The sequence below is a fragment of the Hoplias malabaricus genome, chromosome 7 (assembly GCF_029633855.1).
Source record: "Hoplias malabaricus isolate fHopMal1 chromosome 7, fHopMal1.hap1, whole genome shotgun sequence".
Lineage (NCBI taxonomy): Eukaryota > Metazoa > Chordata > Actinopteri > Characiformes > Erythrinidae > Hoplias > Hoplias malabaricus.
In genome coordinates, this window is record NC_089806.1 from 23,667,121 (window position 1) to 23,686,129 (window position 19,009).

Here is a 19,009-nt window from a genome sequence, read left to right on the forward strand (position 1 = left end):
AGAACACAGAGAGGGAAGGGAGGGAAATATGTCAGAACTGATACAGTGCCGAGCTTTTCACAGACAGTGAGCCATCTGTGGACCGTGTGCTGTTTGGCACACCAGACATATAAATGTAGACCTCATTTGTTCTCTTTTTTGATGTGTGTGTGTGTGTGTGTGTGTGTGTGTGAAAGAGAGAGAGAGAGAGAGAGAGAGAGAGAGATCATTGTCTAGAAATGTAGAACAAGCTTTTACACAGTGATATTTACAGCACAGAGTGACTGTAATTAGATTACAGAGTACAATTCATTGTAGTAGTGTAGTCTGCAGGACTAGTGTTACATTTACTGACACCCATTTGAAAAAAATTGCTGTTCATGTTGACCACTGTAATGGGTTTGCATTTATATCGTTGTTGCAGAGTTAAGCCCTGTTCTGCCAGGTGTAAGTCCAGTTCAGGACTTCTAAAGGGCAACTGATACATGTGACTACTGTGGATGAAACCCATGGGCATGAGTGAATGTACTATTGAGGGTGAATGATCTGTTGACACACACATCTGAGAAAGAAATTTCAAACAATTACTTTTTTCTAGGTGTATTTTAATACCTAAATATGTTTGTTTCATGCTTCTTTATTTTAACTTTTTTTTTTACCAAATACTATTAATTAATACAAAGTTAGTTCTATAGATAATGTTTGCATACACTCTGAAAAACCTTCATTGTTCGAAAAAGCTACATTGTTGTCACTAAAGCTATAAACACACAAAAAGTGTAAATGTCCATTTAAAGGTACAGCAGTAGTTTTAAAAAACAGTTGTGTTCTCTATAGGTACATTACATTCTAATGAAAGGTGAACATTTGCAACCTTTCATTACAGATTGCTGTAAAATATTTACAATTAATATCAAATATGGCATAATAATGCTCCCTAGCTAAAGGTACTGAATATAAAGGGTTCCACCACAGTGCCAGCTCTTCTGAGAGTGTAGCAGCAGACATTATTAAAAGTGTGCAAAATGCAAGGGCTGAATACAGTCACTAGACCAATCAGAGGCAGCTGAAGCTTGTAAAACATATTCCATATTTTGTATGAATTTGTAATAGATATTTCAGTAAAGAACCCTGGCCTAACACATCCATTTCCCAATTTGTGAAGCACCTATACATTCTAGAGGGAGTAACACTGCCCCTGAGACACCATTTAATAACAGAACAATTTGATGTAAGCTGTATATATTGCATATGCATAAAAATCATAAAAATCAAAACCAATATAGAAAAGCACAGCCAACGCACATACAGGCCAACACTTCTTTAATTTCGCTGAAGGAATCGTTCATGATTCACAAGTGTGAGTGCCCTGCTGACTTTTATGTGCAAATCCTCTTAGAGACAAAATCCAAGAGATTTCTCTGAGTGTGTGTGTGCTCCCTGAACTACTCATTTTATTCTGCTACGGTTTATAGTGAGTACAATATGGATAAACACATACATATGTCCAAACACTCATACATCACAAGCAAACATTACTGCATTTGTGAGTACTCTAATGGCCATATACATGCTCTGTGAACTAATGTATTCTTTTGCCATGTTGAACAAGTTTAACACAACATTTAAACTCACATTCCACCTTTGTTCACTGTACACTGAGTTTCTAGCCTGAAATGCAACACTGAAAACGACAAAGCTGAATTTACCATCAAACTAACAGCAACCCTGTTAAAAATTAAATTACACCACACATACACACACACACACACATGCACACCTGTTCATTCAGTGTCTCTTCTGTAATTAAATGTATTAAAGGAGATTGTCCCTTTGCTGCAATAACAGCTTCTACTCTTCTGGGAAGGCTTTGATTTAAATATTGGAATACTGCTGTAAGAATTACAGTGTATTTGGCTACAAGAACACTGGGCAGCTCAGGTAGTCATTAAAAGTGGATTTTGTGCTAAGTTTGGAGAAACCAATATTTATATTAATTGTGTATAATTAACAGTTAGTGTTACTGTCACTTAACTCCAGGGTTCTGGGGTAGTGCTGAGTTTGGTGTGCTCTCCATGGTCCAAAAACATGTTCTTAGGTGGATTGGTGACTCAAATGTGTCCCTAGTTGTGAGTGTGTGCTGCCCTGTGAAGGACTGGTGCCCCCTCCAGGGTGTGTGGACCTGCCTTGCGTCCAGTTATTCCGGGTAGGCTCCGGACCCACCGCGACCCTGAACTGGATAATTGGTTACAGACAATGAATGAACGATTGGTTTATTGCAAACAGCTGAAAATTTGCAAATCTTGCCAATAAACCTAATTTAAAATGTGGGTTGCATAACTTGTGTTTTCATTTAAAGAAGATACACTGACGTCCCTTAGGGCAAAAATGTGATTATGATGTAAACAGATAATTTTGTTATCACAAGCACACCTGGCCCCAAATGATTCATTTTACGTATAGATATTAATAAAGCACAAACACACACACACACATGCCTCTTATGCATTTATGCTGCTAAATGTGGAAGCACATTAAATCCATCTTAAATATATTTACATTACATGACACCCTCCTCAGTTTTTTTACAAAAACAAACACAACAGATTATCCATCATAGGACTAACACACACACACACACACACACACACACACTCTGCCAACCCCTCTGAAGCAATGCTTGCCTCTAATGCTTTCATTGGCTCTGCTTCTGCAGTTAACCCTGGAAGACTGAGTTCAAAGACACAGTAGAGTGAGGCTACCACCAGCCACCTGGTAAACATTCCTATTTTTAACCTAACTAATTATGTAATTGCATATGTTAATCTTTAAGAAGATGAAGAGGAAGGAGTTAGAAGACTTTCCCTACTCGTCCTCTCTGCATATCAATGAGGTCGTATGGGGAGACGGATAGCAGCGCAGTGAGAGAATTACTGCACAAAGCTGTTTTATACTGAGCTCAGCTCAATGCGCTAACCTCCCCTGTGCAGTGTCTTACACTCCACACAAGCTCTATTTTCCATTCGGCCATAAGAATTGTCATTTAGAAATGCTTGCCCTCTGTTTTTGTTCATTCAGAGAGTTCTTCCAAGGGTCCTTCCAATACCTCGCATATGAGCACATACTTGAATTTAACATTCCACTCATTATTATAGTTCATTAGTTAATAGTTATAAATACTGTGTATAACACGTTTGAGCATCATTCTACAATACACACTACAATAGTAGTGTGTATTGCCATGTCATCCTATGTTACTGGCGGTGGCTCATGGTGCTGTTCACACCACTGTTTGAAAGCAGGGCATTGTTCTATTCAAATGGCCTGTGACAAAGTGACCTTGCTCAGGCTTCTCCTCCCCTCTTGTGTCCAGAGCCCACTAAATAATGAACTGCCACTACGACTGCTTGCTTCTGGGCCTGCTCCAAACAGAAAATTCCATCTTGAGTTTGTGTGCGCAAACAGGGGGAGTAATACTCTACTGAGTGTTGACTCGCAAGTAAATAAGGAAAAGCAGAAAGACCTTGTGGCAATTGGAAAAGTGTCACACAGTAAAAGACTTTCTAGTTAAAGCTGAGATTTCTGCACACCATCCAAACAGCCTACACTTCAGCATGCCCAGCTGTAGACAACTCACGTTATTGCCACATAGATTCCCCTGTATCTTCAGGGTACCAGCTATTCCAGATTACTGCATATTATTAATGATCATTCCTCAACACCTGTGCCAAGAAAAAGAGGAATCATGTAAGGTAGTCATACACTATACATCCAAAAGCATTCCAAATTTGGAGCAGCTGCACCTGAGCATTACATTGCAAGTGCTCAAAACCAAGAACCAACTAGAACTGCGTTGTGGGGCAGTGGACCAACCATTTAACATCAGTACTACTACACTACTACTTTTTTTTTCAAACTGCTGCTAACACAAAACCATTGGGCAACACATTTTAGGAGAATGCTAACCGTACAGATTTGTCATGTCAGCGAGCAGACACCCGTGCTGGAATACTGTGCTTGTGTGATGGCAGAAAATAGGCCATCTCACCCACCTAGAGAGTGAGACTGAGTGCCGATTCCTGGACTTGGATGACTGAGGCATCACAGGGGATCAAATTGTAAATCTGCTGATGATAGGGCCAAAATAACTACTGCACCGCTCAGGATATATGAAATATGAAAATGAATAATCATGGTGTGTATTTCAGGATGGAACCATAAAAATGATCTAAAGGTGATGTAATCATGTAGCAACATTCATTCATTCATTCATTCATTCATTCATTATCTGTAACCGCTTATCCAGTTCAGGGTTACGGTGGGTCCAGAGCCTACCTGGAATCATTGGGCGCAAGGCAGGAACACACCCTGGAGGGTGCAACAGTCCTTCACAGAGCAATACACACACACACACACCTATGGACACTTTTGAGTCACAAATCCACTTAACAACATGTGTTTTTGGATTGTGGGAGGAAACTGGAGCACCTGGAGGAAACCCACGTGGACACAGGGAGAACACACCAAACTCCTGACTGTCAGTCACCCAGAGCAGAACTTGAACTCACAACCTCCAGGGTCCCTGGAGCTATGTGACTACAACACTACCTTCTGTGCCCCCGTGCCACCCTATTAAATAATTGTTTAATATAAATTAAATGCATAGTAAAAATTCAATAAATACTAGACTTGGAAGGGCTAAAAATAGAAATGTTAACATTTGTGGATGTAAATAGTTGCTGAGAGTAGGATCTTGCACCTGTGTGAGCATCTTGTACAGAACACAAGGAAAACAGCTTGCGTCTAGAGCCTTTGCTTTCGGTCTCAAACACCAAGGATGTTTGGCACACTACTCCATGAATATGCAACAGCTGTGGTCCTATGTCCACCCCCTCTTTGGCTCCATGCCTGAGAGTTGGACAAGACACCCACCCTTTATCAGGCTTATGGACACCACAACCAAACCACTGGCCACTCCACAGAGAGAGGATTGTAGATGTGTAGTGTAGAGTGTAGCGAGCCAGAGAGTGCAGGCAAATGTCATGTAGAGAATATAAGGGAGAGGGAGTTGGAAAGAGTAACATCAGAAAATAACACCACTCTAAATACCATTCTTTTCCCTTCGCTCACTTTTCCTTCAAACAAAGCTTTCCTGCAGGGCACAGCTTTACATAACAAACTGATCCTATTGCCTGTTCTGTTTCTCACACACTCACAACAGATGCTCATGCATACCCTCATCCATACACACACACACACACACACACACAATGTAAATGTACAGTAAATGTTAAAATGTGTTTACCATTTCAAAGCCGAATCAGACATTTCAATGTCTTTTTATATTTTTGGCATTTAATGTAGTACATTTCATAATAAAATATCATGATAAATATGATTCGGTGGAGATCATGATATGTTTTGCTATTTTGGTAAATTTCATCACTACATCTATATTAACTGCATGCATCATAAAAATTAAACCTAATTATACACAATCCATACACAACCACTAGTGTATAATAATTAAATTCAATTTATTATTAACAATAATCACAACAAACTATTCTTCCACAAAAAAAATGTAATTTGTTCAGAGTGAGCAATTGTTGCCATGAATTGCTGAAGGATGATGAAGACTTTTACTCAGCAATGATTGTATATTTCTTTCATTCTTTCATTTTGTGGTCTTTTACATTCATTCATTCATTCATTATCTGTAACTGCTTATCCAGTTCAGGGTTGCGTTGGGTCCGGAGCCTACCCAGAATCACTGGGCACAAGGCAATAACACACTTTGGAGGGGGGGAATTTTTGTAAAATCACTAAATGTTAACTAATTGTTTAATCACAAGTTGTTTAGATCCTCAGCTAATTTGCAGGTGCGTTTATCTGTTCTCGCTCTGAAAAGCTGAGTATTATGATATAATTATCATGAAAACTACCATTGGCTGCAGCACTAAATGATGGACAGCTAACTCTGGCTGCTGATTGGCTAAATAAAAATGAGGACCAATGAGAAGCACATTCTCTGTTTAGGAGTTGTGGAGTATCTGCCCCTCCCTCCAGCTGAGGGAGAGCAGCATGTCTCAAACAAGCGCTCTTTTTTGGAATTAAAGCTTCACCACTGGTTTCATTTTTGTCCTTTGTTGACTTACAGTTATGAGAGAGGTAGACCTGAGTGCACACGATAAATGTGCTAAGAATTGCTCCAGCGTACACGAACAGTGGGACAGAGTGGTGTGTATGTGTCTGTTTTTGCGTGCGAGCGTGTGAGCAGGCGCATGCGTAGGTGGGTGTGAGAGAGAAAAACAAAGCTGAACGGAACATTTGTGCACTGATTTAAATGTACTCAGATGGAAACGTGCATATCCTCGGCATACTCGATCAAACGAATATGATCATTTTCAAAATTGTGTTAAAAAATGCTATGGAATGTAAAGACATATCCCCCAGCTTTAGCTTGAGCTGAAGTCACGTTCACGTGCCTATGTCACTACGACAATATCGAGATATGGCAAAAGTCTTACCGAGTTAAAAAACATACCGGTATTATCGTGAATGATATTACATCGCCCATCCCCTACAACACCCCCCCCACCCCCCATCAGACGACCCGAAGGTTACAAAACCCAGCAGCCACTCTTAAATGACACTAAATGTTCCATATTCCACAAACAGATACATACTGAAGGACAACAAATAGTCTAATCAAGACAAACATCAAGCTTCTGTCTGAACATTGAAAAATAACAGTTCATAATAAATTGTTGGTGTAATGTGACATGAAATCAATTCTGTTATGTGGAATCTAAATTTGTCTTCAATATAAATGTATCATGTCCATTAGAGTTACTCATGGTATCTTCAATTCCAACTGAAAACATATATATTTGGTGAGCACGTGTCCAATAGCTGTCAGTATAATGATGCCTAATTTCATAATGATGAATAGCATCTACTGATTAAAAAATGCATGTTGTATTTACTATGAATTGTGTGGAGTAGAATAAAACTCATGCTCATACTCTGTTAAATATTGTTATTTCAATTAAAATGTGATGTTGGTAGCAATTGGTTCAAAACAAATCTATAATATATTGCTGTGCGTAACAGCTGGTGGCCTCAAGATATCAGAAGTTCAGATATTTATTTTAAACTTGGCCACTCCCATATGGGGACCCAATCATTGAAGTGTAAACTGATTCAATCTGGGACTGAAAATCAACTTGATTCTTCATTTCGTGGGAGTTACATTATGTATAAAAATGCTAAATTAATAAATACTAACTTTCCTAAATGTTGTTTAATAGTAATTTGTGGTGTAAATAACTGAACTGACCTTTAAATTGTTAAATCTCAGAAGAGTTTCAGAGTGCCCAATATCCATTTACTGAAATATGGTAGAAAGTATGTGCTACAGCTCTCTAATCATGACAAGGCTCTGGTGCTTATGAGCCAGCTTCAGAAGCCGCATGCTGTGTAAACACTCAAGAGGCATAATGCAGCGGAACTACACAAAATCATGCATGAGGTCTGCTGGAGTCGGCTCATTGCTCTCGAAAACCTCTCAAAGAGTACAAGCTAGAGCAGATCTGCTCCTGTTAGCCAGCTAAATTCAATGTAAGATGTTTAAAAATACAAACACTCTACTAGATGAAGTCAAAGCAGTCAAGCAGACCACTGTAGTCAACAAATGTACAGACAAACCCAGTGCAGACTCACCTGAGTGCCTCCTGACAGCAGACAGCTAGTTAGAGAACTCACACAAATATCATCTTTTGTCATGACAGCTGTATAATCATTGTCATTAGGACATAATAAGGACAGCCTGACAAATGCTCCAAGCCTGGCCCTTTGTTTCCATGATTGCAAATGAATGCCATTATTCCAAATATATCTGCGATAGTGGTAATGAGCATTTTTGCTCAGGATTTGCTGCTGTGCAAAGCCATAATGAGCTTTGTGTCCTGCTGACAGTTTACGCACACTAATTGTTTTCATAAGCTGTTGACTCAACTCAACAGTCTATGTACTTTCAGCAGTTAAGTTTGCATACGTCTGACAGGGGTCATGCTTAGGACAACGTACGCACAATTTATCATTGGGTGGAATACACATTATGGACAAAAGTAACGGGACACCTACACATTATACCTACAGGTGCTTTTATGATATCCCATTGTAAATCCATAGCCACTAATATCTGTGGGCCTAGCGTGCAGTCTCTGTTCTGGTTTATCACAAATGTCTTAGATGGGGTTGAGGTCAGGGCTCTGTGAGGACTAGTAAACTTTTTCCACAGTAAACACACCCACACATGCCTTTATGGACCTTGCTTTGTGCACTGGGGCACAGAAATGCTAGAACAGGAAGGGGCCTTCCCCAAACTGTTGCCACAAAGTTGGTATGCTGAAGCATTTATATTTCCCTTCACTGGAAATAATGGGCCAGCCTCTGAAAAACAACCCCATGGCTCCTTATTTTGTGAAGGGGAAGGGAAGGCAAGATAAACACACATACTGTGATAAGACAGACAGTAAATGAGAAATGACAAATGAAAAACATTTAACTGAAAACAATAACTTGAATAGAATCATATAAATTCTCCCAATTACCAATTGTTGAGTATTGTGCTTTGTTAAGTTTAGCTGTTTGGTATTCCATTCGCACTATAACCTCACTAGTGCCTGCATGCCTGAGTGCCTTCGGATCCTCTCAGAAATTAACCAGCATCTAGTCTACAGACTTCCTGTTATTGCATCAAAATGGGAATAATGTTCAAATATTACTTGTAATTAAAACAAACTATTGAATGAGCAGGTGTCCACAATGTTTTGGCCCTATAGTACATGAGATAGTTCAGGACCAGTTTTTGAAGCACTGATGTGCCCAACAGAGCCTTCAGGATAAATCTATCATAACAGGTTTGTGATTCAGTATCTCTGTCCTTAAGTTGCCATCACGCATCACTCTCACAGGTAATGACTCATCTGAAAGAATGTGAGAGGAACAGACAAGATGGTGACCACTCTGGACTCCTACTGTAGCCATTTTTCAGTAGTTGATGTATGGCTCTTAATTAAAAAGAGCAGTAAAGACCATTGGAGTACAACTATTCTCCAAGGAATTACACATTTTTTCTGTTTTTTTTTTTTTACATGAACGGTCCACAGAGTGGCATGTCTGAACATGCCTTGAGCATGCCTCTTCATACTAGTCATTAAGAAGTGGGCGAGCAATAAAGTTTACTAAGGGCTACTGGTCCACAAGAAATGTGCTGATGTGAGTAAAAGGCTCCAAACAGAATAAGATAAAAATCCATAGTCTACATCTAACCTACAATGCTTTAATGCATCCAGAAATGTACAAACATATAAATAAGAGCCTTTTAAGTCTTTGTTTACAAATAGTCCATGAGGATGGGGGAAGGTTGTTCTGAACGCCCTCATTGCGAGCCGGGGGCTGTCCTTTAAATCAAACTCCATTAGCCACAGCATCTGGAGCCTCCACATGCCGCCCTGTGTGCTCAGTATGCATCGCCGAGGCTCTGCTACGTTGTGTTTACTGCACCAGAGGTCACCAGATAAATCCTGCCAGCTCCATAACACATGTCAACAAGCATTGCAGCAACCCACAATACCTTGCAGCATTTGTGTTTGTGCAGGTAAATTCCTTAAATGTATAGTTTATATTGTCAGTTAGCTTTAAGGTCTGGTCAGCCATGTAAGCCACAGCCCACACAGCCCTGTGTACCTTGGTGGGTCTCTACACATTGTAAAGTGAAGTCAGAGATCTCTTTAATTTATATACAAACCCCATTTCCAGAAAGGTCGGGATATAGCGTACAATAATTGAATTTCCCCTGGGGATCAATAAAGTATCTATCTATCTATCTATCTATCTATCTATCTATATATATCTACAATAGTAACAATTAAAAAAAAGTTAGGATGGTGCAAACTGAGATTGAAAATTTATAGAAAACTTATGTCACACTCATTTGAAGCTTTACACTACACGCAACTGGCTATAAAATGTATAAAACCAGCATTTAGCAATGGCTTATTCTTTGCAAGTAAAAAATAAGTCATTGCTCATCACATGCCAAACCTCATTGCCTAATAGCTCAAACAGAACATTTTCAATGCAGATTGCAAAGAATTTAGGTCTTTTAACATCTATACTTAATTTTGTGTAATCATTCAGGAAATCTGGAGAAATACCTGTCCCTGTAGGATGAAACTGGACTCCAATGTTGAATTAGTGTCACTTTCAGGCAGCGATGGCACTGCCTAAGAATCTGTAATGCTATAGTATTAAATATAACCACATACATAAAAAAAAACAGTTGTCACTTCAGAGTCTGCCACTGCATTAAAAAATACAGCGTGAAACTATTACACAAGGAGAAAGTCATACATCAATTCTATATCGTCTTGTCTCATATGGTCCAAAAAACAGTGGAAACATGTGTTGTGGTCTGTGGAGTCCACATTTCAGCTATATTTCAGTATTAATGAAAAACAAAAGTTGTCTTTTCCATACTTCTGACAAAAGGGTCCATCAAGAATATCATTCACGTTTTAGGGGGGTACATAATTGACCACAGCATGAATTACTTTTATGTGTTTTAACTGATGTGGAAGCAAACTTTGGGTTTTCAGGGAGGCATGCTTCAGTCAATAAGACGACTTTTCCTGGATAGTCCATGGCTATTTCAGCAAGTAAATGCCAGACCTTATTCTATACATGCTACAACAACATGGCTTTGTAAATAAAGGATACATGTGCTTAACTGACCTGCCGGCAGTCCAGATTTGTCTAGAGCAGAACAAGGCAATACAACCTTGTATTTTGAGCAGCTGAAGTTTTATATCAGAATAGGTAAAAATTCCACTTGCAAAATTTTAGCAATTGGTATCTCAATTATTAAACAGTGTAATTGTCATGGCTGCGCAGGGAGGACGAGGAGACGGACGGAATTTTATTTAACACATTCAGAATCAAAATAAACACGGGTAGTAAAGGCAAAACTAACTAAACAGAGCTTAACAAGGATGGACACGTGTGAACAGAGAGACTGTGAAACACATATCTACACACACACAACACCAGACAAAGGAGCACACAAACTACAGGGATATATAGGGACAAGACCAACAAAGAACACCTGGAGACACTAACGAGACAGAGGCAGGACTAAGGTGGGGCTATGGCCGAACAAGGGCGGAGACAGGGACAACAACAAACAGGGCCATGTGCTACACGAGCACATGGTGGGGAAAACAGACAGGACTGGACCAGGATGTGACTGTAAATAAGACAAAAATGTATGTTATAGAATGGTAAGCTTGCATCTGTGAGTGAAACATAAGGTGAGGGAACAAGGAGGTGGAGGCTAATGCTGAGACATGTTTTGATTTTGTTAATCACAGGGATTAAGTGAATCACGGTCTAAACATGAAGGAGAAGAGACACATTCACAATGAGAAACAAGACAGGACTGAAAATAATGAATTTATATAGAGGAACATAAGGATCTGCATATGTAAGCCAGTCACATGAACGTCTGATAGGGCAAGGCTAAGGCTAACACAAGGAGAGCACATGACTAGGACAAATCTAACAGAGCATTTTAATCAAAGAACAATTTTTATAAAATTCATAGGACGTTTACTCACCATTTACTCACCATTTAAAATTGACTGTTTTTGTGTTGGAAACTGGTCTAATGTGTTTACGAAGCCCAAGTGCCTGTATATGATTTTAAAAAAGGGAGCTCAGTCTCTCTCTCTCTCTCTCTCTCACTGCTCACAGCAGAGAAACAGCTGAGGAAGACCCCAAAATGTTGAAAAGCATGAAAAAAAAGTTTAGGGCATTGCTGTATTCCTCCACCAAACTGGGGAGACAGCTGACTGCATGAAAGCAAACACAGATTGAAAATGCTAAAGAACTAAACCAGTTTCTGCGGAAATACAAATAGCAAATAACAAGAGCAAAGATAGCCACCAATAGCCATTTAGCCACTGTCACAGAGGTGTTTCTGGTATTTCAAAAACAGGAAATGCCCAAAATACATACCCTTATCATTGGAAGTCTGGAGAGGTTTTGGTTCTTCATATCAATGTCTTTGTTTACAATAATAACAAATAATAGCAAACTATGAAAACAGTTAATCTTGTCAGTTGCTGACAGTGTGTGTATGAACATGGAAAGCCTGTTATATTTTGTTCGTACAAAGCTACAAAACTGAAGCAACGTGTTGAGATGACACTAAAGCAACTCATTTAGCAGAAAGCAACAAGATTTGAACATTTTGAAGATTTGAAGATTTGAAAGGTTTTTGAACATTTCTAAAACCAAGCACCTTAGCATTTTATCAAGTATCAAGTATCCTATTCTTAATAAAGGAACAGCGCATCGCTGGTAACTAGATATTTATTACTTACTTAAATTCCTGTAAGGGTCCGAGTGATAAAACGGTGCTATAACAAATTCACAGCCTCATTTATTTTGAGTATTTTTTTAATTTTAACTTTAATAATCCGGAGATTTTTTCAGTTTTTGTGTAAAGTTAAACAAAATGCTGTGCAGATGTAATTGACTCATCTCGTTATAGGGACAGACAAGATGACTCTCTGTATGTTAAATATATATTAGAAAACAAAAGGCTGAGTCACAAAAACATTCTCTAAACATAAAGAAGTGACAATAATAAATATTACCGGAACAATGTTCTACAACTTTCTGTTCGAGGCTCCAGTAAAACACTGAGCTGCTGACCGCAGTGGATGGTGGAGCTACAGCGCTGAAGCGGTGTGACCGTGTCCCAGTTCAGCTCTCTACTCTCCGACCCCTTGAACATGCATTTTTAGGTCCCAAAAAAAGAACTTGACCAGGGAAAAGAGGGCCTCTGGTCAACGCCGAATGGTCCCAAATTTAGTTCACCAACTGAAATATGACAATGTGAACTAACAACAGATGGCGTAGTGGTACCACCTTAAGTTCTCTCTGTGAAAAACCACTGAATTAATGGTCCCTACTAGTGCATGTGAGTTTCAACATTAGGTGTCAGTCAGTCAGCACAAAAGCCTCTTCTTGGCCTACACAACAGACAAGTTCAATTTTAGCAACATACAAACAAGAGCTCAGGTTTGCTGAGATAATAACACTCAACTGAAGCAAATTTCAGTTGTGAAGTATTTTCACTCATAAAACATAGTTTTAAGTTTGGTTTTGCACTGGAACAAACAGACTAATGTAGATAACAACTAGTGAAAAATGTGAATACGCCAGTTATAATCATGGAAACTGTATGACTAAAAGAACACACCTCAGACTACATCAAAGTAGTTAGACTTGCTTATAAAGTACAGTCATAAGCATGTTTCAAGATGCCTGCTTCCAGTGTTTTCAGCTATGCCATGTACCTTTGTTAATTTTCTTAGATGTATAGTTTTGTAGCATTTTCAGTAATGCAGTTAGCCGTCTCCCACATTTAAAGTAGGTTCTAACCTAGATAATCTGAAACAGCAAAAATAAGACAATTTTACCCATCTATGGAGCTGGCAAAAAGCATTATCCCCATCTCTTTTCATGATTCTGTGTTTGGAGGACTCTTTCCCATTTTTCTGCCATAAGCAGAGAGAGAGAGAGAGCGAGAGAGAGAGGAAGCCCAGCATGTCTGACCGAACCACTTTTTTTTTTACTTTTTTACTGACATCTGGGATTCATAAACATATTTTCAGTGCCCATACAGATAGGAGAGCTAGCAAATTGTGAGGAAACCATCCATCCATCCATTATCTGTAACCGCTTATCCAATTTAGGGTCGCGGGGGGTCCAGAGCCTACCTGGAATCATTGGGCGCAAGGCGGGAATACACCCTGGAGGGGGCTGTGAGGAAACATTTTCTGAATATTATAAAATGTTTTTTGACTACAATTATTAACATCGCCATTAAGGAAAGGCATCTAATGATTCATTAGCAATGCAATTAATTAGACTATTCACTAGGCTAAACGCAATCTTTTGACTATCATCTGTTTAAACATTTTCAAACCCAACATCTCACCAGTGATACATTCAGAGGCTTCAGTGATGGGTCATACTGTGCTCTAAACCACAGTTAATGAATACTTTTATGTGGTTTGAGCAGGTTACGAAAGGTTTTAAACAAAGATTTGTTAAATTATTTGTGCACGTATTCACTTCTATTATTAGCCAAGCAGGTGCCATGCTTAACTAAAGAAGCAAAACTGCTTTTGTCTTAAACTAGTATAAGAAAATCAAGCTAATATGTGTGTTTGTGTGAGGGTGTGAATTAACTCTCTTTTGATATAGGGTATGCAGGTTAGGTGGTGAAGGAAATTACAAGGATTTCCAAAACAATTTTAGGCCTAACCCTAAAGTTTCTTAAAATTATATACAGAATACAGAGAACAATAAAAAATGTGAGCATAACAGTTATTGTCTCTGTTATTAAAACCACTGATAACACATTATATCCAACTGCCTAATATGCTACTGGCCCTCCACACCAAAACAGCTCTAACATACCAAGAAATCATAGGCTCTGTAAGACCTATTTACATCCTTGTTGGATGTGCATGGATCATAAACAAACTGAATGAATTTTTTAACTAATGAACAAAGATAAATGATCAAACAAACATACATTCACCAAAAATATGTGATTTTTTTAGTCATTGTTCAGTACCTGTATGACATCATAATGGTTTAGTCAATAGCAATCACACAGTCAATTCAGAACTGAAAGGAGCATAGATGATGCTGCATAGACAACACAAAGTGACATCAGGACACCATGAAAAACCCTCAAGTAACAAACAATATATACAAAATATACAATGTCTCACAGATGCTAACATGCCATGAATTACATCCTATTTACTAAATCCACCAAGCACACACTCATCAACATTCACCCCTACATTCCTTAATCTTGTCCCACATATACAGAGCATGAGATGACAACACACACACACACACAAACATACATGCATGCAGTGTTAGGGCCAGGAAGACTTGGGGGCGGGGGGGTAAGTTGCTAGCACGGTAGCGAGTTGGCGCAGCAAAGCTCTGATTGGATTACATAACAGGACAGGAATTTTCACTCTTCATATCTGTCCACTTAAAAAGAAGACATAATTAGCTGTCTGCTCCCAGAGGATGTGGCAACACCAAAACGTCAGAGGAGCCCATCAGGAGAGACACACTGGGAGAAAATGACAAGACTCACAATCTACACAACAGTGCACTGTTTCATGTTCTAGATTTTGCTTTTCAGCAACAACCAGGGGTCAAAGATGGTGATGAAGGGAGATCATCATTTGAAATCTACACTTCAGCCAAAACAGGGCCACGTTTACATACATTATCCATAAAAATAATCATATTAAAGATGTAGGCTAATATAGTGTTTAGAGTCTTACCTAAGGACTCTATTTGTGAGGCATGGGATTTCTGTTCAATGGAACCCCAGTTTGTCCAATTAGCCTAATGCATACAAACTAGATCAAACACAGCAGAACAGAGTTACATCTACATTAATCAGAAGAGGCACTTATCCAGAGCAACATACAATTTGATCATGTGATTTTAGTCACACAAAAACTAAGGGTGTTGTCTAAGGACTCACACCAGTATAGTGTGTATTGCAGTTACCCGAACAGGGATCTGAACCCCAGTATGCCATGTATTATTGCAGTATTATTCATTATGCTATACCAACTGTTACACACTCCAGGTATTACCCAAATGCCCCTAGTCACAAACACCATGCCAAATGACATCTGCCCAAAATTAACTGCTGTCTCTTTTGCTGTTTCTCCTTATCTCTCTCTCTCTCTCTCTCTCTCTCTCTCTCTCTCTCTCTCTCTCTTAGTGGCTTAATGATATTTGAATAACTGCTTTGCTGTGTGTATTGTTCTAAAATGGACCAAGTTGAAAGCAGGACATTTGCAGTAGCCCTGTGGATGTGCAAAGTATATGTATATACTCTCGCTCCCTGTCCTCACTCTGGCACAGACTGCTTTAAGATCACATTAGTGGCCTGATTAATGAGATAAAGTAATCTGCCGTGATAAGCCCGATAAAGACCTGACCTCGCTCTGTTCAACCCAGAGATAATTAGCTGATCTCTCCCCACTTTTCTCTCCCTCTCTTTCTCTCTCTTGCTGTCATAGTGATACACACACACACACACACACTTAAATATTTCACAAAGGACAATAAGTCCCTGCATAATTAAAAGACAAATATTCTAATTCTCTAATTCTCTAATTGGTTTTAATGTAAAATGTTCACAGCAGAGGTGATAGGAACCAGACATCCAAAGAATCCAGTATGTCTAAATCAATATGTAGGTTAATGTTTATGTTCACTGATGTTTTACAGTAAATAAATTAGTTATATTCTGTTTGATTTCACAGGCCCCTGGTCACTATCACCCCCACTGTAAAGAAACTGAGTCAGTCACTTTTTTACAGTGCGCCATTTCACATCAGAAAACTCATCCGTTATATCTTAATGATTATGTTAAGCAGAAATTTTGGAAAATGAGAGGAACTGCCCTTAGACAATGAAGCATTGCTACTATACAGTATGCAAAAGAATATTTGTAAAAGTGGTTCTATGAACCACTTCAAATAATATATATATATATATATATATATATATATATATATATATTTGGTACTGCACACTTTGTTGGAAAAATTTGAACACTCCAGGTCAAAGATCTTGCTGCTGATTTTCTGAGTGAACTACAACACCTATACAGAGAACACACGCATTCATGCCGTCATTCACACACTCACACCTACAACTTCACATGGCCAATTCACTTAACAACAAGTGATTTAGAAAACCCCAGACTTGAGGAAAACACATCTAACTCATGTATCACTACCTGTGCCATAATACATGTTAATGCACAGTTTGAATTTATTTGCTGATTAAAAACATAATATTTTCCAATCCATTAAATATAACTACAAAATACATTCTCTTTGAAATCTGTTCTCTGTGACATATAAGTGTGTTCTTAGTGAATTGTGTTCTCAGTGATGTAAGAGTGTGTTTTCTCCATGATGTATATGTGTGTTCTCTGTGATGAATGTGTTCTCATTAATGGTGATGTAAAATTGTATTCTGAAGTGTGATACTGGTTTTATTTTAATGTTTTCTCAGTGATGTAGGAGAGTGTTTCTGTGATGTAAAGGCTCTCTGTGATGTAGGAGTGTTGTTTGTGATGTAGGAGTGTGTCCTCTGTGATGTAGGAGTGTGTTCTCGGTTAAGTGTGTTCTGTGTAAGGGGTGTCCTCTGTGATGTAGGACTGTGTCCTCTGTGATGTAGGAGTGGTCTCTGTGATATAGGAGTGTTTTTTGTGATGTAGGAATGTATTCTCTGTAACATAAGTGTGTTCTCTGTGAGGAGTGTTCTCTGTGATGTAAGAGTGTTCTCTGTGATGTAAGAGTTATCTCTGTGATGCAGGAGTGTTCTCTGTGATGTAGAAGTGTTCTCTGTGATGTAGAAGTGTTCTCTGTGATGTAGGAGTGTTGTCTCTGATGTAGTAGTGTTGTCTGTGCTGTAGGAGTGTTCTCTGTGAGGTAGTAGTGTGTTCTCTATAATGTAGGAGTCCTCTCTGTGATGTAGGAGTTTTCTTTGTAATGTAATAGTGTTCTCTGTGTTCTCCATGATGTAGGAGTGTTGTCTGTGATGTAGGTGTGTTCTTTGTGAAGTGTATTCTCCGTGATGAGTGTGTTTTCAGCTAAATAATCAACAAACGACTCATTTAACCGGAGAGCCCAAACTTTTCTACACGGCTGTGTATGGGATTCGGAAGAGCTGATGCCGTTCTCGCGCCCTCACCTTGAAACTTGAAACCCTCCACATGCATCCACAGACAAAGGTCCTCTGTGCTGCAGTCGCAGCGCCACGGGTTTCCGCCGAGGCCGAGCGCGCGCAGCGCCGGCAGCGCCATGAGCGCGCTCACGTTCAGCGCCGTCAGGTTGTTGCGGCTGACATCCAGCACCTGCAGCGCGCTGTTGTCGGCGAAGGCACGCTCGTCGATCTCGCTGAGGCGCGGGTTGTCGGTCATGCGCAGCATCACAAGGCTCGCGAGGGGCCCGAAAGTGCGCGCGTCGATGCGCGCCAGCGCGTTGAACGACAAGTCGAGGTAGGCGAGCTTGCGCAGGTTGCCGAATGTAGACTCGGAGAGCTCGGCGAGTGAGTTGTTGCTGCAATCCAGGTACACGAGGTCCGCCAGGTAGTTGAGCTGCAGCGCGGGCAGTTCGCTGATGCCGTTGTCCGAAAGGATGAGCTGGCGCGTGGCTAGCGGCAACTCTGCGGGGAAGTCGATCAGCCGTTGACCCGCGCACTGCACCACTAGCTGCTCGTCGCACACGCAGCGCGCCGGACACCCCGCGCTCAGCGCCGGAGAGGGCGCCGCGCCCGCCGCCAGCAACAGCACGAGCGCCAGCGCGCACAGCCGCGAGAGCGGCAGCGGGAGAGAGCGCGAGAGCCAAAGAGACAGGGAGCGGGAGCGCGCGCCGGCCCGCGGACGCATGGCGGGGACGCGGCGGCGCGCACGCGACAAGCACGAGGCGCCCGCGCCTCCTGCATGGAGGAGCGGCGCGCGGCCCGGCGACCACGGAGCCGCTCGCGCGCTCAGTTTAGTCCGATGCTACGTTCCGTAGGAGGGGAGGGGGTTGGGGTAAGTGGGCGAACGCGTGGCGAAACTGGGCTCCGTCACGCTGTCATTCGCGCGAGCTCACGGGCTCATCCTTCCGTCGTCCTCCTATCCCAATGTGTGTGTGTTCGTGAGCTGTGCTCTCCAGTTTTGTGCTGCCAGTCCTCGTGGGCAACGCGCCGCTCTGCGCAGCTTCGCGCGCGCGCGGGTGTGTGCGTGTGCGTGTGTGTGTGTGTGAGAATGGGGGTTGGGGGCAGGAGGGAGATTCACGCGGGCTGTGATTGAGTGACTACCTACGAGACATACGACAGT

At 40.6% G+C, this 19,009-nt stretch overlaps 1 protein-coding gene across 1 annotated transcript in view; it reads right to left on the bottom strand.

The window, feature by feature from the left end:
• LOC136702846 (leucine-rich repeat-containing protein 52-like) overlaps positions 1 to 18,662 on the bottom strand; it is a 35,205-nt gene extending 16,543 nt beyond the window's left edge. Inside the window, exon 1 of the mRNA XM_066678009.1 lies at positions 17,878 to 18,662. Within this exon, the coding sequence (XP_066534106.1) occupies positions 17,878 to 18,574 (697 nt within the window). The 5' untranslated portion in view covers positions 18,575 to 18,662. The remainder of the gene's footprint in view (positions 1 to 17,877) is intronic.
• Between the last annotated feature and the right edge of the window lie 347 nt (positions 18,663 to 19,009).